This window comes from Vipera ursinii, assembly GCF_947247035.1.
Source record: "Vipera ursinii genome assembly, chromosome: 2".
Taxonomy (NCBI): Eukaryota; Metazoa; Chordata; class Lepidosauria; order Squamata; family Viperidae; genus Vipera; species Vipera ursinii.
Window position 1 is genome coordinate 186462634 of NC_139513.1, and position 22402 is coordinate 186485035.

At 41.7% G+C, this 22402-nt stretch overlaps 2 protein-coding genes across 5 annotated transcripts in view; one reads left to right on the plus strand and one right to left on the minus strand.

The window, feature by feature from the left end:
- EXOSC8 (exosome component 8) overlaps positions 1 to 22402 on the minus strand; it is a 366617-nt gene that overhangs the window by 275753 nt on the left and 68462 nt on the right. The gene's annotated exons all lie outside the window — the stretch shown is intronic.
- SUPT20H (SPT20 homolog, SAGA complex component) overlaps positions 1 to 22402 on the plus strand; it is an 80250-nt gene that overhangs the window by 26406 nt on the left and 31442 nt on the right. For 2 of the 4 annotated variants that reach the window (XM_083354463.1, XM_083354465.1), the window contains exons 14-22: positions 1209 to 1357; positions 2974 to 3006; positions 3706 to 3823; positions 9431 to 9539; positions 10244 to 10417; positions 12250 to 12562; positions 13084 to 13238; positions 14233 to 14288; positions 15986 to 16102. In XM_083354463.1, the coding sequence (XP_083210589.1) occupies positions 1209 to 1357; positions 2974 to 3006; positions 3706 to 3823; positions 9431 to 9539; positions 10244 to 10417; positions 12250 to 12562; positions 13084 to 13238; positions 14233 to 14288; positions 15986 to 16102 (1224 nt within the window). Of the gene's footprint in view, positions 1 to 1208; positions 1358 to 2973; positions 3007 to 3705; positions 3824 to 9430; positions 9540 to 10243; positions 10418 to 12249; positions 12563 to 13083; positions 13239 to 14229; positions 14289 to 15985; positions 16103 to 22402 lie in introns of all 4 variants that reach the window. The other 2 variants (XM_083354464.1, XM_083354466.1) reach the window with 2 other exon arrangements.

Below are 22402 nucleotides of genomic sequence, written 5' to 3' on the forward strand. Positions count from 1 at the left end.
AAAGAATTAGTGTGTTGAAATTATTAGCTTACCTTATATAAAAGATGAAATCCTATCCAAGCAATCACTACTTACAAGTATTCAACTTGAAAATCCAGCAGCATAGCGAGGATGGGTTTGTTGAACAAGATACTGGTAGAATTAGAATGATCTAGATTAAAATTTAACATTTGCACTTCAACAGAAGAAACAACTGCCTTCTCTGTTGGGATGTAAGAATTGCACTATGCCAGATAGACCCCATGTATAATCTGGGGGTCCTCCAGGACTCATGGCTCTTGTTCAAAGAGCAGGTGGCAACTGTGACTAGGAGACCCTTTGCTCAACTTCATTTTGTGACCAGTTATTCCCTTTTCTGAATAGGGAGACTCTCTGTTTGGATGACTGTAATGTGCTCTACCTGGGGCTACCCTTAAAAAGTGTCTGGAAGGTTCAATTGGTTTAAAATATGGTGGCCCTTATGGTTTTGTGCAGGTCTAGGTTTGTGCATGTGTCATCTCTCTTGAGGGAACTACAATCATTGTTTATTTGCTTCCAAGTTCAATTCAAGGTCCTGGTTGTCATCTTTAAAGCCCTACATAGTGTGGGATGAGGTTATCTTGGAGGGGGACATAAGAGGATACATACATAATAGGATGTTTGATTTACTTTTTTTACATAACACAGTAATCTTATCCATTACCAAATTAAACATGTCTAAGTAGAGTTTAGGGACGCGGTGGCTCAGTGGGTTAGGACGCTGAGCTTGTCGATCGGAAGTTCGGCAGTTTGGCGGGTCGAATCCCGAGTGCCGCGTAGCAGAGTGAGCGCCTGTTACTCGTCCCAGCTTCTGCCCACCTAGCAGTTCGAAAGCACGTAAAAATGCAAGTAGAAAAATAGGGACCACTACGGTGGGAAGGTAACAGCGTTCCGTGCGCCTTTGGCGTCTAGTCATGCCGGCCACATGACCACGGAGACGTCCTCGGACAAGCGCTGGCTCTTCGGCTATGAAACGGAGATGAGCACCGGCCCCTAGAGTTGGAAACGACTAGCACGCATGTGCGGGGGAACCTTACCTTTACCTTACCTTACCTAAGTAGAGTTTATGAAGATTCTTGTATTCTCAAGAATCCCAGAGTTTGCTGTTCTCTGTACAACTGTATAACAGACTAAGCATGTCATAAATATGTTGTTTAATAGCTTTTATAAATGTTTTTTCTATTTGATAGGAAATGAAAGATGATTATGTCTTTGAATGTGAAAATGGCAATCATTTTCAGAAAACAAAATTGACAATTTTTCAGTCACTTGGAAATCCATTGTACTATGGTAAAATACAAACTCTTAAGAATGATGAGGATAATGAAAGTCCATCACAGTAAGTGACATTAATCTTTCTGTTTTAGAGAAAAGCATTGATGTTAACTTTAGACCATGTTTTGCTGATATGAGCTGAAAGAACTTTGCATGTCTAGCAGGTAAAGAAAGGACTTGTAAAATGTGGAGTATCTCTATTCCTGTGTAGACTATTGAAAAAAATCCAATGTAAACATTGACAATATTGGACATAATAATATATTAAAGTTTGTGTATGAATACCAATAAAGTATATGATTAGTTGAATGAACTTAGGTGACCTTGATCTCACATATTGCCTTCTAGAATAAAGATTGCTTCCATTTCATTAAACCACAGTGTTTTACTGCAGGAGTGGATATCTTTTTCACCTTGTGGATCACAAAAGATGAGATGTTGTGTGCATGCATATCAATATACTTGCTAGTATTTGCATTTATATAGTATCACAGAATAGTGGAATTATAGAGTTGGAAGGAACTATTTAAGTCACCAAGCTCAACACCACATCAGTACTGAAATCCAATTTAAAGCAGCACAAATTGATGTCTGCCTTGAACATATGCATAAATTTGGAATCTACCATCTTCCCGATTAATTCATACCTTGATTGGACAGCATTTACTATTATGACCCTCTTTCTAGCATTGAATTGGAATCTGCTTTACAATAACTAAAATCCATTATTCCTTGTGTAAGGACCTGCCTCAATTAAACCTCCCAAGAAAGCAGAACTCTTGAAACGAAAATCATTCCAAAAGAAACTTTTATTGGAAGGTGTTAACAGCAGTAGTAGAAGGCAGGATCTGAGAATTTCACGCATGAATCAATAGTTTAAAAGAGACAATGAAAACTCCACCCCAACTGTCCCTCCAGACAATTCAAACAGGCCACTCCACAGGTGTGAAAATGTTGTGGTAATGGAACGATAAGGCACCGCTTCCATAGTTGTTAGGTCTCCACACTTTTTCTTGGGGTCCAGAGATAAGGCAGATGGCCAGAGGCACATTCCATTCTCAACCCACAAAAGAAACATCAAAGAGGATAGAGCAAGGAACAAAGCAAAGGAAATACACTGTAGCAGCCCTGAGCTCCCCTTCCCCCACCGAGAAGATTGGCAGAACCCAAAAAGAAACAGAAACCCCAATGCATATACTGTAGAGTGTCAGGTTCTGACATGCTGCCCCCAACCCAACTGCTTGAAGTTGGGCTTCCGTGTTAAGCAAACTGTCATGTTTCCAACTAACAAGACAGATCAAAGAACATTCCATGCTTGTTTATTCTAAAAAGTCTATAATAATGAAAATGAAGCATCGGCACTCATGGATGGATGCCAGAATCTGAATTCTCCTTCCCTGAACACATCATATCATACCCAATTCCCTCCCTTAATTACACGTCATGAATCACATTCTCCAATTAGTTTAACATACGAAGTTTCGCTTCCCTCTGAAGTGTGCCATCCCTTATCTTATCAAAATATCCAGGTTAACATTCCCCTCCCCCTTCAGTGATTCAAACATGCAATGTTTGTAGCATTGACACAAACGTCATGTATGTTCAGCTTAATTGATGTGGCATATATAATCTATATTGTATATTTACTTAACTTTAATTAGTGTATTATATTGTTTACAGTTTTCTTATTGGCTCAAAGTCAGAAGCAGAAAGGTAAGTATCTGGTTATTATTTGCATGCTTCTACAGGAGCTAGGCTTTGCTCTTGCAAAAATTCCCCAGATTGGCCTTATGTTTTCTTTGTTCTTTTCCTTGGAAATGATCTTTGTGTAGTAGGAATATACCTTTCTCACCCATCAAATGCATACATCCTCAGAATAGGATAGTGTGTCTCTTATTCTGTGTTTTGCTCTGGAGTTAACACCCAATGTTGGGGTTAAATGTTAGTATGTTGTCCACTAGTGTGGTATGGAATGTTTTGCAGAAAATTTAGCAAAAGAACTGCAGTGTAGTTCTAAAAGATAGGTATAATCTTTTTATTGATTAAATTACACATTTTGTATTTCAAACTGCCTATTTCTTAATTACTTTCATTTGTTATCCATGCTTTTCTTGCCATTATATAATAACAACAGAAACTTAGGAGCTATTCTTGGAATCCACTCAAACACTGAACTCAGAATAAAGAAAAGTGATAAATTAGAATTTGTTCCTAAAATACGATTGTGTAGAAAAGTAGAATATCTTTCACAGGGAATACTTTTAGTAAGCATTTTATCTTAAATACACTGCTTTCATTATGAATATATAGAAATTAATAGCAGAAATATAAAAATAAGCAGAACTCTGTTATTGTTCATTATCTAGGTAGAATTTCTGCAATTTCATGAAATACATGTTACTTATGTTATAGAGTAGTGAACCAATATCAGGAGTTGGTTCAAAATGAAGCTAAATGTCCTGTGAAGATTTTTCATAACTCAAGTGGATCAATCCATGTCAGTCAACTTTCTCCTGGGAAGGAACTAGAAGTAAGTTATTTTTAGGTATTAGAAGATAACTTTGTACACTTAAAAATATCACAGTTTCATTTAAGCCCTGTCTAAAAAAATATGCAAATTCACTTTTTATTAGTGACTTAATTACTTGACTTTTGCCTGTTTATTTTTTATAGATGAATTATTATCATCTGGTGCTAGAATGTAACAAATTAAGTACTGTATGTTATCAATTAAATCATAATAGCAATAAGGCTCCATAGTGCTTTACAGTGTCAGTATATTGTCACCAAAAGTCTGAGTCCTCATTTTACCGACTTTGGAAGGACTGAGCTGTGAGCAAGCCTAGAATTCCCAAGCAACAACATTGGCTGGTGAATTCTGTGAGTTGAAGTCCAGGGGTTAATTGATTAAAACAATTGGGATAGTTTTAAAGATGAAACGATGAGCTGGGAGGATTCTGTTTATATTTTAGCAACTTGGAAAACAAATTCATATTCAATTTTTGATAAAAATAATATGACAACCTGTATCTTAACTTATTTAATTTTTTTGTTGTTAGTTGCAAACTCGTGTCCGACCCATTGCGACCCTATGGACAACGTGCCTCCAGGCTTTCCTGTCCTCTACCATCTTCTGGAGTCCATTTAAGCTCACGCCTACTGCTTCAGTAACTCCATCCAGCCACCTCATTCTCTGTCATCCCCTTCTTCTATTGCTCTCAATCTTTCCCAGCATTAGGCTCTTCTCCAGTGAGTCCTTCCTTCTTATTAGGTGGCCAAAGTATTTGAGTTTTAGCTTCAGGATCTTGCCTTCTAAAGAGCAGTCAGGGTTGATCTCCTCTAGGACTGACCGGTTTGATCGCCTTGCAGTCCAAGGGACTCGCAGGAGTCTTCTCCAGCACCAGAGTTCAAAGGCCTCAATTCTTTGGCGCTCAGCCTTTTTTATGGTCCAAATTTCAGTGCCATACATTGCAACTGGGAAGACCATAGCCTTGACTATACACACTTTTGTTGACAGGGTGATGTCTCTGCTTTTTAGTGTGCTGTCTAGATTTGCCATGGCTTTCCTCCCGAGGAGCAAGCGTCTTTTAATTTCTTGGCTACAGTCCTCATCTGCAGTGATCTTGGAGCCCAGGAAAATAAAATCTGTCACTACCTCCATTTCTTCCCCATCTATTTGCCAGGAATTGAGAGGGACGGATGCCATGATCTTGGTTTTCTTAATGTTTAGTTTCAACCCAACCTTTGCACTCTCCTTCTTCACTCGCAACAAGGGACTCTTCAGTTCCTCTTCACTTTCTGCCATTAGAGTGGTATCATCTGCATATCTTAGGTTGTTATTTCTTCCAACAATCTTAATTCCAACTTTTGATTCATCTAGCCCTGCCTTTCTCACCTTGTGCTCTGCATATAAGTTAAATAGGCAAGGTGACAGTATACAGCCTTGCCAGACTCCTTTCCCAATTTTGAACCAATCAGTGGTTCCGTGTCCAGTTCTCACTGTTGCTTCTTGACCCGCATATAGGTTTCTCAAGAGACAAATAAGATGGTCTGGTACTCCCATCTCTTTAAGAACTTGCCACAGTTTGTTGTGATCCACACAATCAAAGGCTTTAGCATAGTCAATGTAGATGTTTTTCTGGAACTCTCTAGCTTTCTCCATGATCCAGCGTATGTTGGCAATTTGATCTCTAGTTCCTCTGCCTCTTCGAAATCTTGCCTGTACTTCTGGTAGTTCTCGATCCACATACTGCTGGAGTCTAGCTTGTAGAATTTTAAGCATAACTTTACTTAGCATGAGAAATGAGAGCAATGGTGCGATAGTTTGAACATTCTTTGGCACTGCCTTTCTTTGGAATTGGAATGTAAACTGATCTTTTCCAATCCTGTGGCCACTCTTGAGTTTTCCAAATTTGCTGGCAAATTGAGTGTAGCACTTTTACTGCATTGTCTTTTAAGATTTTGAATAGCTCAGCTGGAATACTGTCACCTCCACTAGCTTTGTTGTTGCTCAGCTTTCCTAAGGCACACTTCACTTCACATTCTAGGATGTCTGGCTCGAGGTCAGCAACCACCTCATTGTGATTATCAGGGACGTTAAGCTCATTCTTGTATACCGTATTTTTCAGACCATAAGACGCACCTAACCATAAGACGCACCCAGTTTTTAGAGCAGGAAAACAAGAAAAAAAAATATTCTGAACCAAATAGTACCAGTATACTAAAACAGGGCTTTTCAACCTTTTCATCCATTGTACCACTTTTAGGACAAGGCAATGTCACCCAGCAACGTGTCAAAAACTTGACACCCTCCCCCTAAAAAAGGAAAAAAATGGTAAAGTACAGGTAGTCCTCGACTTACAATGATTCACTTAGTGACCGTTCAAAGTTATGACACTGAAAAAAGTGACTTATGACCATTTTTCACACTTATGACCGTTGCAGCATCCCCAGGGTCATGTGATTTACATTCGGATGCTTGGCAATCGATTCATATTTATGATGGTCACATTGTTCCAGGGTCATGTGATCGCCTTTTGCAACCTTCTGAGAAGCAAAGTTAGTGGGGAAACCAGATTCACATAACAATCAAGTTACTAATTTAATTTCTCTCTCTCCTTCTCTTTCTCTCCCTCTCTCCCCTCCCTCTTTCTTTCTCCTCTCCTTTCTCTCTTTCCCTTTCCTTCTTTCCCTATTTTTCTCTTTCCCTCTATTTCTCCTCTTTTTCTCTCTCCCTGTTTCCCTCCCTCTTTCTCCTTCTCCGTCTCTATTTTTCTCTTTCCCTCTATTTCTCCCTCTTCTTCTATTTCCCTCCCTCTTTCTTTCTCCTTCTCTCTCTCCCTTTCTTTCTCTCCCTCTTTCCCTCTCCCTCTTTCTCTCTCTCCCTCTATTTCCCTCCCTTTCTTTCTGCTTCTCTCTCTCCCTCTTTCTCTCCCTCTCTATTTTTCTCTTTCCCTCTATTTCTCTCTCTTCCTCTGTTTCCCTCCCTCTTTCTCCTTCTCTCCCTCTTTCTCTCTATTTTTCTCTTCCTCCCTCTCTCTCTCCCTCCCTCTCCCATTGTCCCTTCCTTCTTTCCTTCCTTCCTTCTTTCTTCCTTCCCTCCCTCTTTGTCCTTCCCTCTCCGCATTAGAGCAGTACCTACGGAGGCAGCCCTGCGGCCCGGCTTTCTCTTGCAGAAGGCATGCTGAAACGGAGCAAGGAATGCGAATCGGCCAATCTCGCGCTCCTGCATTCTCCTCCGCTCGGTTTCAGTTTTTCTTGCTACAAGACAAAGCAGGCTGAAACGGAACGAGGGAATCTCCCTTGCTTTGTTTCAGCCTGCTTTCTCTTGTAGCAAGTGAAGCTGAACCCGAGCAGAGGAGATCGCAGGAGCGCGAGATCGGGCGATTCGCATTCCTTGCTCCGTTTCAGCCTGCCTTCTGCAAGAGAAAGCCGGGCTGCAGGGAGATTGCAGGAGCCAATTGCAATCTCCCTTGCTTTCACTTGCGGAGGTTGGGGCTGGCCATACGGATCACCTTCGGACCATAAGACACACCCTTGTTTTCCCCCCCAATTTGGGGGGAAAAAGTGCGTCTTATGGTCCGAAAAATATGGTAGTTCTTCTGTGTAATTTTGCCATCTCTTCTTAATCTCTTCTGCCTCTGTTAGGTCCCTGCCATTTTGGTCCTTTATCATGCCCATTTTTGCATTGAACGTTCCCTTCATCTCTCCAATTTTCTTGAAAAGATCTCTGCTCCTCCCTATTCTATTGTTTTCTTCTATTTCTTTGCACTGTTCATTGAAGAAGGCATTCTTATCTCTTCTAGCTATTCTCTGGAAGTCTGCATTCAATTGGGCGTATCTTTCTTTTTCTCCCTTGCCTTTCACTTCCCTCCTTTCCTCAGCTATTTGCAAAGCTTCCTCAGACAGCCATTTTGCTTTTTTGCATTTTTTTTTCTTTGGGATGGTTTGGGTTGCTACCTCTTGTACAATGTTGCGAACCTCTGTCCATAGTTCTTCAGGCACTCTGTCTATCAGATCTAATTCCTTAAATCTATTTGTCACCTCTACTGTATATTCAACAGGGATATGATTTAATTCATACCTGACTGGCCTAGCGCTTTTCCCTACTTTCTTCAGTTTAAGCCAAACTTTGCAACAAGAAGCTCATGGTCTGAGCCACAGTCAGCTCCTGGTCTTGTTTTTACTGACTGTATAGAGCTTCTCCATCTTTGGCTGCAGTGCACATAGTCAATCTGATTTCTGTGTTGACCGTCTGGTGATGTCCATGTGTAGAGCCATCTCTTGGTTTGTTGGAAAAGAGTGTTTTCTATGAACATCGTATTCTCTTGTCAAAATTCTATCAGCCTGTGCCCTGCTTCATTTTGTACTCCAAGGCCAAACTTGCCTGTTATTCCAGTTATCTTTTGGTTTCCTATTTTAGCATTCCAATCCCCCATGATCATAAGGACATCATTTTTTGGTGTTAGTTCTATAAGGTGCTCTAGGGCTTCATAGAACCGGTCAATTTCATCCTCTTCAGCACCGGTGCTTGGGGCATTGACTTGGACTACTGTGATATTGAATGGTTTGCCTTGGAGTCGAACTGAGATCATTCTGTCATTTTGAGGATTGTATCCCAGTATTGCTTTTCCTACTCTTTTATTGATTATGAAGGCTTCTCCATTTCTTCTGAGGGATTCTTGCCCGCAGTAGTATACCTGATGATCATCTGAATTAAATTCAGCCATTCCTGTCCATTTTAGTTTGCTGATACCTAAGATGTCGATGTTCAGTCTTGTCATCTCTTGTTTGACCACGTCCAGCTTTCCTTGATTCATGGATCTTACATTCCAGGTTCCAATGGAGAAAAAATCTTTACAGCATCGGACTTTCCTTTCACCACCAGACATATCCACAGCTGAGCGTCCTTTCGGCTTTGGCCCAGTCGCTTCATTCTTTCTGGCGCTACTAGTACTAGCCCTCTGCTCTTCCTCAGTAGCATATTGGACGCCTTCTGACCTGAGGGGCTCATCTTCCAGCGTCATATCGTTTTGCCTTTTGGTACTGTCCATAGGGTTTTCATGGCAAAGATACTGGAGTGGGTTGCCATTTCCTTCTCCAGTGGATCACGTTTTGTCAGAACTCTCTGCTATGACCTGTCCGTCTTGGGTGGCCCTGCACGGCATAGCTCATAGCTTCATTGAATTACGCAAGCCCCTTCTCCACAACAAGGCAGTAATCCATGACAGGGAACTTATTTAATATCATTAGATAAATCGTTAAATGCTTCAGAATTGAATTAATTACCTAGAATTAAACTTTTAAAAATATTCTAGGAGATCACTGTATGGATCTGAACTAAATTCTAGGCTCAGGCTCAGTGTTTAAATGATGATAAAATGTGAGATGAGAGTGTTTTGCAGTACAGAGACATGTTTCTTGGCTTGACTGGTTTGATTAAAAATAATTTGTTCTGAGCTCTTTTTAGGAATACATTAAACAACTAAGGGAAACTCTTTCTACTAATAGTGTTTATTCCCATTCCTGAAAAAATGCAAATATGCTGAATTTGACTGGCATATCAGTTTCCATATTTATTTGTTAGTATGACCTCTGTAGATTTCTTCTGATTCCAAGGGTGTATGCTTGCTTTTAGCAGACTGAGGGTGTGGCAGGTTATATTCAGTCTTCAGTGTTGGGAAAAGGTGTGAAACACAGACCACCTCCCATCAAGCTACCTTCAAGTTCAGCAAGCAGTTCTTCAGGTAAATACCGTTTCAGAGCACTTTCCTTTATATTGAGAAGATATTTGTGGAATAAGTTGTGCTTTCCTTGTTTAGAATTTGTTAGTGAATCTTTCAGGGAATATGAACATATATTTATAGCCTTATTGATAGGAAAAGTTGCAAGCAACTCAGATCACAGTCCCCTAGCACAGACATGTCATCATGCGACAGACATTCCCCTAGCACAGACATGTCATCATGCGACATATCGGAACTTTTTCCCCATTGCCGGCAATGGGGTGGGCGTGGTTACCTTATGATGCATCCGGCCCATGGGCTGGCAGTTTGACATTCCTGCACTAGCACAATAAATTATATGCCTTCTTCAATGTCCGTGTCACTTGATAAGATAAGCAGACTGGAAGCTAGGAAAACAGGACTCCATAACAGCCTTCCAGAAAGCTGTGGCAGATAATTTCTCACAGTAGTAAGGAAGAGTAGGAAGAGAAAAAGACATATTCAGCTTCCTTCCAGTAAGGAAATAGTGAAACTGCAGTCTAAAGAAGTTACTTACATTCCAAACAAGTGCAAAAAAGTGAGGTGGTCTGCATCATTTTTTATAAGCAAGTATTGGATTGCATAGCTAATATGTACTGTAGCAAAACTGGGGAAACAACTTTAGAAAATGAAATAATCTTTCTGATGCTGGTTCACAGAACAAATCCATCTATTATGCTTTTCAGGTAATATTTTTAGTCCACAGCAGTCAAGCAGTCATCTCAAATCTCCAACTCCTCCTCCTCCTTCTGCTCTTCCTCCTCCTAAGCCTCCCTGTGTATCTCGGAAGCAATCTCTGGATCTAAACCAATTGAGCCTGCTTTCTTCAGCTTCTGTGTCTCCTGCAAGTGCTTCACAAAGTGAGTCTCGCCCTAAATTCTCCATTAAATCTTCATAGGCTTCTCATGGTAAACTTCCTAATCGGCTGATCTGGAGAAACTAGCACGTCCTAAATTGTGTATTAATTGTGCAGCACAAAGCAGGCATCTTGTTCACTGTATGTACTTTGTTTGCTGTAATTGTATTTGGTTCTTCTGTATAATTATATATGTATGCACCCTCTGTGTATACGTTTTGACTCATTTTATGCAACCAACTTAGGTCTGTCTTTCATATAGCCTGATGATTAATGTAACCATAGAAGTTTCCAAAATAGATATCTTTTCACTAATATGTCAATAAGAGCTCATTAAGACCAATTTTAATTTGCATATTTTAAGAAAGTAAAACTATTTGAATGTCATCAATTATGCTGCAGTTGTATTTCTATAGGTCTATTTAACATGATCAAGTCCCAATATGGTAATAAAATAAAGTTTATAAATTGATTTTTTAAAACACTCTTATACTGTTTTACAAATCATTGCTGATGACAAAAATATAAGAATAGTTTCCAGATATTAGTGCAATTTCTTAGATGTCTTCTGAGCTGATAGAAAGCTGGTTTGGATTTTTCAGCAGCATCAGTTTGATAAATCTCACAATAAAAACGGCTGTGGGTTTTTAACCACCCTTTGAAATATATGGGAGATGGGGAAGGATCCCTTAGAGCAGGGGTCTTCAAACTTGGCTCTTTTATGATTTTGTGGACTTCAACTCCCAGAATTTCTCAGCCAGCCAAGAATTCTGTGAGTTGAAGTCCACAAGTCATAAAAGGTCCAGGTTTGAAGACCCCTGCCTTAGAGTATCTTTTTGTCTATTCAGTTCTTTGTCTGCTGCATAATGTAGTCCTGTGATTTGTGTGTTGCATAATCTAAAATTGTCAGAAAGGGGCTTAACAGATGTCATTTTTATGCCTTCCTGTTTTGCACAAAGAAACTTAAAAGGAGCTTTGGTAAATTTTTCCCAACTATCTGATTAACTTAATTCTCATTCCACTCCTTATATGTAGCTGGGAAATCCCAGGGACTATATTGGAAGTCAAAAAAGTTTCCTGGAAGAAGGCATTGTAAAAAATTCCATGGGCATATCCACATATTCAGGAACCAAACTCAACTTGTGGGAGTGTTTTCTTCTAGATGCATAAGTGTTGTTGTATACCCCAGCTTTTAAACATTCACATTTCTTTCTTTCTGCAAGACATGAGTGCTTAAAAAAAAGAACGAAATTAAAATAGATTTAGAACTTTTATTGTCTTTCTTTATTCCATTGATATTATTGCTTTATGCCAACTTTACATTTTAAATGCAATCATTGATTGTTGTTTTCTTTCTGTCTGCAAGTTAAGCAAACCAGTGATGGATAATTATTTGTATTTTCTTTTTCACTGTCCAGATTTTTATTCAAGCTGCTTTTCTAATGTTACATTATTGTGCAGATGTTAAAAGATTTACATGTTACAATGTTAGATTATTTGTTTATTGTTTATAGCATTTTAATGCTTTATTTAAAGAAAATACTGAAATTGAATGAGATAGTTAATAGCAGAGTAGTGATGTAAATGTGTCCACAATGTTAGAATGATTTAATGGAATAAATAGAACTCGAGTTGCAGATTAAGCATAGTGATATTTTTGTGCCATATGCTTCATTCATCAGAAACAGCAATTATTAACCAAGTTGGCTGGGCTGTTGGTGGCGTTTTTTAAGTGGAATAAAATATCAAGCTAAGTAAGAGTCCATTAACCTTAGTTTTAAAAAAGGACTAGCCTTTTATAACAAACGAGTGCTTTTTATTTTTCTCAATGAGCAGGGTCTGGAACTCCTAAGCCAGCTATTCCTACTCCAACCAACACCCTTTCATCGACCCCACACCCTGCTGATGCTCAGAGCTCAACTCTGATTACCCATTCTGCTACCCTTACTTCCCAAGATTCAGGCTTCACCCCTCAGCCCACTTTACTTACCCCTTTTGCTCAGCAGCAAATGTCTCTGGGCCAGACATTGCCTGTAATGACCATTCCTCTTTCCACCATGGTAACTTCCATTACTACAGGAACATCTTCAAACCAGGTCATGACAAACACTGCAGGACTTAACTTCATCAATGTAGTGGGCTCTGTGTGGTAAGTTGGTTATTTTATAGTTTATAGTTACTTTCCACCATGTTCCATGTTGCTGTGAGCCCACTCATGAGTGATGAACTTGAGATGGGTTAACCAATTAATGAAATTTAACATATTTTAGTGCATTTATTTCATTCCATGTTCTTAAACATTAGCTGATGATCATAATTATGTCAACATACAAAAAGTAAAGCTTTAGAGTAATTTTTAGAAAACTGGTTAAGATTAATGTTATTTTTATTATTTATTGTATTATTTCTATGTGTGGGTAATCTGCTCTCCATTTTTACCATCATTGGAGTTAGAATTAAGAATAAGGAGAGCATCTGTCATTCTGTTCATTCCTTGAGCACTGTTCACATGTTATGTTGTTTAGTTGGCTTTGGGATGGAATATGAGGAACTATAGATATGAAGAAATTTATTCAAGTGAAGCAAGATATTTTGTTGTAACTTGATTAGTAAAACTGAATATTATTTCATGCCATATTAGTCTAATTCTTGCCTATTCCTTTTGTACAGTGGAACACAAACATTAATGAGTGGTTCAAATCCCATGTTGGGGGGTAATACTGGTGCAGCCCCCCCTGCAGGTATAAACCTGAGTAATATTTTACCATCAGGAAATCTGGTGCCAAATGCACTCCCTGCTGCAATGCAGCATACCTCTCAGCCAGGTCAGTATGAAAATCCGGCATGCTGTAATTGGATGATGATGATGATGATGCCTATTGAAAGTGCAAATTGGGAAAAGAATCTAGAAGGTTACTAACTAGTAAATTGCATAGTATATAGTGATGGGCATTAACGCCATCTTAACTATTGCCCTAGGTGGCAGTCCTCTAGAGTTTTAAGTTTTGTAAGCATATGCAACTAAATTTTCTAATGTGATACAGACCCAGACAAATTTTAGGTTTCATTCTATAGGATAGTGTAGCTTCTGGTAGCTCTACTTTCTTCTCAATTGTCTCATAATATTTGGGAGTAACCATTTTATATAGTGGCACTGATCTTCCAAATAATCTGCTGTTTTTGATTTAAAATTAAAATAATCTTATTTACGTAATCTTTTTAATTTGCTACATTGGTTTCATAATTTTAGCATTTTGTGGTAAATTTTATCTGCTATTGTGTTTTCAATTTGTGCTATATTTTTAATCAGTTATTTTATGTGCATTGTATTTAAGCAATTCTTGTGAGGTAATATAAATATATTAAAGTAATTTTTTCTATTTCACATATATGCCTTCCTCTACCCTGATATGGCAGTAGAGAAAAACTACGGTACTCTGAATGCTTGAATCATTACTAGGATTCAAGAATTAAGGTGTTTTAATTCAGTTTATTGAAAAAAGATACATTGTACAGTTTCAGTGCAAATGAACTCTTAAATTTTAAAGCTCATAATTTTTTTAATGAGTTTTAAATACTAAAATATGACAAATTTTAAAGCTGAGCTTTAAAGTTGGAATATTTTAGCATTTAAAACTCATATTTTTCTTCTTTTTCACTAGAAGAGGTATTTTGGGGAAAAATAGTTGCTTCTGTTGAAATGGCCAAAATAGCTTTTGTCAATATTAATGGTTAGCTACACTGTTCGCTTTCACTTTAGATGTAATTTAAAGAGAAGAAAAAAACACAACGTTTTCTTACCTAAATTAATCTCAGCAGGTGTCCCTTTTGGTTTAAAAAATGCTCCAGGCCTTCGCCCACTGAATCTTCTGCAGGTATGATAATATACTTGGGCCTGTTTTCTGTGTGATTTCTCAAGACATTGACTAATTAGTAAAACATATTATCCTATCAAAATATAGAAAGATCTATGTTTCGCTTGACATGAGGTTGGAAAAAATGTGACAATAAAAAATTTTCATCGCCAAACATTGAGGCAAGGACATTGTGGATCTGGAAAGCCAATTCTCTATTTCAGATCTGCAAAAATGTGGAGATTTTGCAACTGGGGTTAGGGTAAGCTCCCTCTGCTCAACTATCTCATTGTCCATGTTATTATTTTAATTAATTACCCTATTTTTACATCTATAAGATGCACCCTTGTATAAGACGCTCTGGCAGGCGAGTTTCTCCGCACCGATCAGCTGATTGGCAGAGTTTGGCCGGCTGACGATCTTGCCCCCTCCCGTTAGTGGCAAGCCCACAGGGGCTTGATACCTGCACCAGGTGGCATGGCAACCCACACAGGCATGCCTTGGGCTGTGGAGGTTACCATTATTTTTCTGTGTATAAGACGCACCTGATTTTTGAAGAGGGTGTTTGCAGGAAAAAATAGCATCTTATACACAGAAAAATATGGTAGTTTAAATTTATTGACTGCCCAATGCCAATGACTCCAATGTTGGGATTCTCATTGAATTAGCCAAGCTTTTGTTATATCCTGACTTGGTAACTACCTTGCCCTCTATATGGGCTTACCCTTGAAATATGTTCAGAAGCAAGCTTAAATATATGATGTTGGCAATGCTTTTAATATTTATAATGACTTTGGAATTTCATTATTAGATAGATTGTCTAATTGATATTATTTTATTTGGACATTGAGGTCATGAGGATTGGGCTCTTAAAATTTCCTTACTTTCTGAGATACAACTTTGGTCATACAGAGAATGCTTTCTCCTGTATTGCTGTCAAGCAATGACATATGCTTCCTTCAGAACTGCAACTCTGCTTTTAGAAAATATTGAAACACATTCCTTGTTTGCTGTGTCTTTTCAGGTTGAGTTAAATAATTACCTTTAACTATTTTTATAAAATTGTGTTTGTTACTTTTAGTGTCCTGTAAGGTAAAAGATGGAACATAAATAAAGTACTGCTATTTCACAAAGAAAAGTTGATGAGATAGTTCTATGGGATATCCAACAAACTAGCTTAAAAGCTCTGCTCAACACTTGTTCAATTACACCTCTTATTCCTCCTTCCAGCTATAACAGAGATTCCAGGCTTTGGTCTTATTGGAAACACATATGTTTTACCTAATGGGGAATAGAATTAGTTCATGTAGGTCAGACATGTCAAACTCGTGATGTCACATGATGTCGCGCAACGTATCAGGACTGTTTTGCCATTGCTGGCAATCGGCTGTGCGTGGCTTCCGTGTGACGCGTCCAGCCCAGAGCCGGCAGTTTGACACCCCTGATGTAGGTGATATGAATTCTGTGCGCATGTACATTTATTGTTGCATAAAATGATGCTTGCTGTGGAAAACTACTTTGGTCACTTTGATTTAGATTTACTTTTTAGTGTGATTTTACTCTGTATAAAGTCTCTCACTCCCAATTTTCTTGAAGTGAAAAGGGACTAAGGATATTGGGTGCTCGCAAATATAAATTCTAAATTCTGTATATTTGCTTGCATCGCAAATAAAATATACAACCCTGCCAACACCTAATATTTCTTTAAACTTTAACAGCTTGCAGGTGGCTCACTGATATTCAACCCTCTCCAACAGCAGCAACAGCAACAACAACTCACCCAGTTTTCATCTCAGCTGCCTACAACTTCTAGTCCTCAGCCACAGGGAGATCAGGTAGGCATACCTATTGAGAGTAATATAATAAAAAAATAAGCCAGGTTGTCTCATATGTTTGCATGTAGATATCAACATGATTCCTTTATGTTGATGATATCACTGGGGAGCTAATCTCCACAACACAATGGAGCTGTCTTCAAAGAAAAGTTATTGGGTACATGTGAAAGTTTCTGTATGGCCTGGAATCCTGGTAATGTAATTTCAGCTCACAGGGAATGTTGGCTGCCACAGGGAGCCTTCCCATACCTGCAGTTACATTGTACCCTTAGATAACCAGCTGGATTTCTGACATATTGATATCCCAACATTCCATAGAGGGAAGGGCTGCTTAACATTGTTCATCTCTGGGAGGATCATCTGAGTTAGCTCGGGAGTTCATGGCTTCCATGACGGCCATGGACCTGACGCAAGTAATTCAGGACCCAACTCACGTGGGGGGCCACACGCTCGATTTGGTTTTTCTATCTGGACGGTGGTTAGATGATCTTGGTAGGGGTTCTTCCAATTGTTATGCCCCTGTCATGGACCGATCATCATCTCCTGCGGCTGGTCTTCCGTTTTGTCACCCCCCGTCGTGGGGTTGTTGAATCATCGAGATGGTTCCACCCCAGACGCTTAATGGATCCTGAGAGATTCCAGGCAGCGCTGGGGTCCCCACCTGCCTCCTTTGCTCACAGCTCGGCAGATGCCTTAGTGGAAGCCTGGGAAAAGGCAGCCATGGAGGCACTTGACCGAGTTGTACCCTTGCGGCCCCTGACCCGGTGCAGATCCCAGTGCGCTCCATGGTTTTCCGCGGAGCTCCAGGAGATGAAGCGTAGGAGACGGGGCCTAGAGAGCTGTTGGAGATCCATCCGGTCTGAATCCGACCAATCACGACTAAGATCCTTTACAAGGTCTTATCTCGCGGCAATGAGGATGGCGAGGTCTAATTACTTCGCTACCCTCATCGCATCCGCAGATAATCGCCCGGCTGCCCTGTTTAGGGTGACTCGCTCCCTCCTTAATCAGGAGGTGAGGGAGGATCCCTTGCAGGGTCATGCCAAGGAGTTTAGCCAACATCTGTCGGACAAAATTGCTCGGATTCGGACCGGTTTGGACTCCGATTGGGCAGAGTCTGACGATCAGGACATGGGTGGTCTTGTAGATGTTATCTGGGAGGAGTTTGATCCTGTGACTCCAAAGGAAGTGGACAGGATTATGAGGAAGCTGAGCTCCACCACTTGTCTATTGGACCCGTGCCCTTCCTGGCTGGTTTATGCGGCTCGGGAGGGAACACGAGGCTGGCTCCAGGCGGTGATATCTGCTTCCTTGAGTGAAGGTTGTTTCCCCTCCGTCTTGAAGGAGGCGGTGGTGAGACCTCTCCTCAAGAAGCCTACCTTGGACCCAGCTGTATTAAACAACTTTCGTCCGGTCTCCAACCTTCATTTTCTTGCGGTTGTTGAGAGCGTGGTGGCGCATCAGCTCCCTTTGGTCCTGGAGGAAACTGACTATCTGGACCCATACCAATCGGGTTTCAGGCCCAGGCACAGCACGGAGACGGCATTGGTTGCTCTGGTGAATGATCTCTGGAGGGCTCGGGACTGGGGTTATTCCTCTGTCCTAGTCCTATTAGACCTCTCAGCCGCTTTTGATACCATCGACCATGGTATCCTGCTGCAGCGTCTCAGGGAATTGGGAGTGGGAGGCACGGTTCTTCAGTGGTTTTCCTCCTACCTCCTTGGACGTTCGCAGTCAGTGTTGGCAGGGGGACAGAGGTCGACCTCGAGGCCTCTCGTTTGTGGAGTTCCTCAGGGGTCGGTCCTCTCGCCTCTCCTGTTCAACATCTACTGTATATGAAGCCTCTGGGTGAGATCATTCGTGGCTTTGGAGTTGGGTATCATCAGTATGCTGATGATACCCAGCTTTTCATTTCGACCCCAAACCACCCCAGTGATGCCCTCGACATGATGTCCCGTTGCCTGGAGGTGGTCCGGATCTGGATGGGGAGGAACAGGCTTCAGCTCAACCCTGACAAGACTGAGTGGCTGTACGTGCCAGCATCTCAGGAAATTCAGATCATTCCATCTCTCACTATGGGGGGTGAGTTATTACCCCCCGTAGATAAGGCTCGCAACTTGGGAGTTCTCCTAGATTCACAGCTTTCTTTAGAAGATCATATAGTAACTATGACTAATGGGGCCTTCGCCCAGGTTCGCCTGGTGCGCCAGTTGCGGCCCTATCTAGACCGGGATGCCTTGCGTACAGTCACTCATGCGCTTGTGACCTCTTGGTTAGACTACTGCAACGCTCTCTACATGGGGCTGCCCTTGAGGACCACTCGGAGGCTCCAGTGCAGAATGCAGCCGCGCGAGTTGTGTTGGGGGTCTCCCGATACTCCCATATTACACCTCTGCTCCGTGAACTGCATTGGCTTCCGGTTACCTTCCGGGTGAGATTCAAGATACTGGTAATGACCTACAAAGCCCAACATGGCATAGAGCATGAAGACCACCCGGAGGCTTCAGCTGGTGCAGAGTGCAGCTGCACGGGTAGTAATGGGAGCACCCCGATACTCCCATATTACACCCCTCCTGCGTGAGCTGCATTGGCTACCAGTTGCCCTCCGGGTGAGATTTAAGGTGCTGGTACTTACCTTTAAAGCCCTACATGGCTTAGGCCCGGGATACTTGCAGGACCATCTGCTGCCGGGAACGAATTCCCATCGCCCAGTACGCTCACACAGAGAAGGCCTCCTCAGGGTACCGTCAGCTAGGCAATGTCGGCTGGCGACCCCCAGGGGGAGGGCCTTCTCTGTGGGAGCGCCAGTCCTATGGAATCAGCTCCCCCTTGAGCTTTGGATGGCCCAGAATCTCCAGTCCTTTCGTCGCGGCCTCAAAACACTCCTTTTCCACCTGGCTGACCTGGACTGACAGGCATTTTAATTATATTTACAATTTTTAATTTATTTTTAATTTTTAATTTTAATTTATTGCACAGATGATTTTAATTTTATTTTTATCTTAATTTCTGTACTTATTATATGTTTTGTTGTTAGCACATTTCAGTATTTAAAAAGCAACGTGGTGACTGGGCTAATTGATAATACAATAACATACAAGTATCCTTAGTACAAGTCTCAAGCTACTACCTTAAATTTTTCCTCTGTTTTCCCCTTAGCATTTACTGTCTCCTGTTTAAACTAATACAATTCTTATTAATTCAATTAAATAAAAATGACATTCTTACATTTATCAATCATTTTTAGTTTATACATATCCTCAGGGCTTTTTTTCTAAAAAAAAAAAGGTGCCGGAACTCTCATCTTGTTATTTATTTATATAATTTTATTTATATATTTATTTATATAATTAAACAATTATATATTCAATTCTTAACATACATTTTGTTCCATATATAAATATAAAAGCATGATAGGCTCTGTATTTGTACGATGGCCGATTATCTCAGTGTGCAGAAACGTGGATAACTACAAACAGAAGTTGCAACCCCTCTCCTTTTCACTGCATGGGAGTTCAGACCTGCGATGAACTGGGCTGATAGATCTAGAATCTCATATAATTATTTAGTGACAGCAGTCTATTTTATAACTCTGTAATAATATCAGACACAGGTATGTGATATGCTGTCCAATTCAAAGATTAGTTGTGGATTCAAAGAAATAAGAAATACTGTCAGACTATCTATATGGATTCTTTACTGACCCAGATCTGTGTATTTGCATAGTGTGTTTTATCAGTAACTGATCACAAGGAAGGAGATGCATGATTCTGCCTCCAGGCCAAGGATTTAGTTTATGAAAAATGAGCATCTGTAAACTCTAGTCTGGCTCTTAAGGCTCCACTCCATGTGGCTTGGATTTCTGTGTTAGATGGCTGCATTTCAGACACCATTCAATAATCTGATTGATACAGGCCATAAAATTAGAAACTGAACATTCCAGAAGGTAGAGGTCAACCAGTAATTTATTGTAATCTAATGTGCTGGGCAGCAGCTCTTTGTGGTCAAGTAACAGGCTGTGTGGGACGATGGAAAGGGATCAACCTGCACTGCTGAGCAAGACAAGAACTGTAAGACCATAAGACGCACCTGTCCATAAGACACACCCAGTTTTTAGAGCAGGAAAACAAGAAAAAAAATATTCTGAACCAAATAGTACCGGTATACTAAACCTTTTCATCCATTGCACCACTTTTAGGACAAGGCAATGTCTGAGTACCACCAGTCGCCCAGTGACTGTTCAGTTACGACGGCACTGTAAAAAGTGACTTATGACCATTTTTCACACTTATGACCGTTGCAGCATCCCCAGGGTCATGTGATTTACATTCAGATGCTTGGCAATTGATTCATATTTATGATGGTCACATTGTTCCAGGGTCATGTGATTGCCTTTTGCAACCTTCTGACAAGCAAAGTTAGTGGGGAAACTAGATTCACTTAACAATCATGTTACTAATTTAATTTCTCTCTCTCCCCTTCTCTTTCTCTCCCTCTCTCCCCCTCCCTCTTTCTTTCTCTCTCTTCTCTGTCCCTCTTTCTCTCTCTCTCCCTATTTTTCTCTTTCCCTCTATTTCTCCCTCTTTCTATCTCCATTTCCCTCCCTTTCTTTCTCCTTCTCTCTCTCCCTTTTTCTCCCTATTTTTCTTTCCCTCTATTTCTCCCTTTCTCTCTCTCCCTCTATTTCCCTCCCTCTTCCTTTCTCCTTGTCTCTCTCTCCCTTTCTTTCTTTCTCTCCCTCTCCCTCTCTTTCCCTCTCCCTTTCTCTCTCTCCCTCTATTTCTCTCCCTTTCTTTCTCCTTCTCTCTCCCTCCCTTTCTCCTTCTCTCTCTCTCCCTCCCCCTCTATCTCTATTTCTCTCTCTCCCTCCCTCTCCCATTGTCCCTTCCTTCTATCATTCCTTCCTTTCTTCCTTCCCTCCCTCTTTGTCCTTCCCTCTCCATGTTAGAGCAGTACCTGCGGAGGCGGCCCTGCGGCCCGGCTTTCTCTTGCACAAAGCAAGCTAAAATGGAGCAAGGGAGATTGCCAGGAATGCGAATCGGCTGATCTCGCGCTCCTGTAAATCTCCCTCACTCGGTTTCAGCTTCCCTTGCTACAAGAGAAAGCAGGCTGAAACAAGGGAGATTGCAGCAGCGCCAGATCAGCCAATTTGCATTCCTGGCAATCTCCCTCACTTCGTTTCAGCCTGCTTTCTCTTGTAGCAAGGGATCGTGCAAGAGCAGCTCCGGCTGCACAACTCAGAGCTCTCCAAGCGGCTGAGCGCTGCTTGGCATCGCCTCGACGCCGCCCAAGGGCTGCTTTTGGGCGGCGTCGAGGCACTGCCAAGCAGCGCTCAGCCGCTTGGAGAGCTCTGAGTTGTGCAGCCGGAGCTGCTCTTGCGCGATCTGCCACCGCTGCACGCACAACCAGACATGATGGCGTTCCATGGGCCGCCCGCTTCACCTCCAGGGTGTAGAAGCCCGCAAACATCTTCCCAGACTACAAATAGCGGCCGGGGCAGAAGAGCCGGGGCAGCCGGGAGCCTGGTGGACACTCCTCCACTTGCCTGCCGGGACCGTCGACGCCTGCCAGATGGACGCCCGCCTGTGCCGGCTAGGCCAACACACTCCACGATACCGCCGGGCGGGCGGGGCTGGCCCTGGGCAGCGGCTGCATGATGGGGGCTGCGGCGGCGCCCTGCAGCAGCCTGGTCTACAGCAAGCCAAGCCCCCTGCCTTCTCCACCATGCCAAGGAAGCTGGACACCCGCTGGGGGACTTCCTTGACATTGTGGCTATTTATGGGCTGCAGGACTGCGAGGTGTCTGACACAGACACCCCGGGCTGCCTCCCTGAGCTCCCTCCCCAGCCCCTGGGGTTCAGCTGCGCTGCCCATTTGGTCCCCCCTCTAGCAACAATGCCAGCTGTAGCTCCGTGTCTGGGTTTCATCACACAAGGAAGGCACAGTCGGGAAAGACCAACGTGGATATGGTTCGGAGACACACGCTAACTACCCCCCAGGTCCAGCACCGGGTAGGCCACCAGCTGGGTGACAGGTGAGCATAAGGAAGAAGTGCACATGCACTCTGCAAAACCCACCTCCCACTCCTTGCCCTTTCCAGTTGAGATGGTGCAAAGTTCCTGACAACTAGCCTTCGCTGCAGACTTCTTTGTGCAAAGTTTGCTGGCCGGGTTTTTTGGCGGGCTCAGCAGCAATTGGCTTTCAAAATCCAATAGAGCTCCCTCTATTGGATTTTGAAAGCCAATAGGAATTGCTACACAGCTTATTGAAAAGTTTTTTCCCCCCCCCAAAAAAGGTGCCG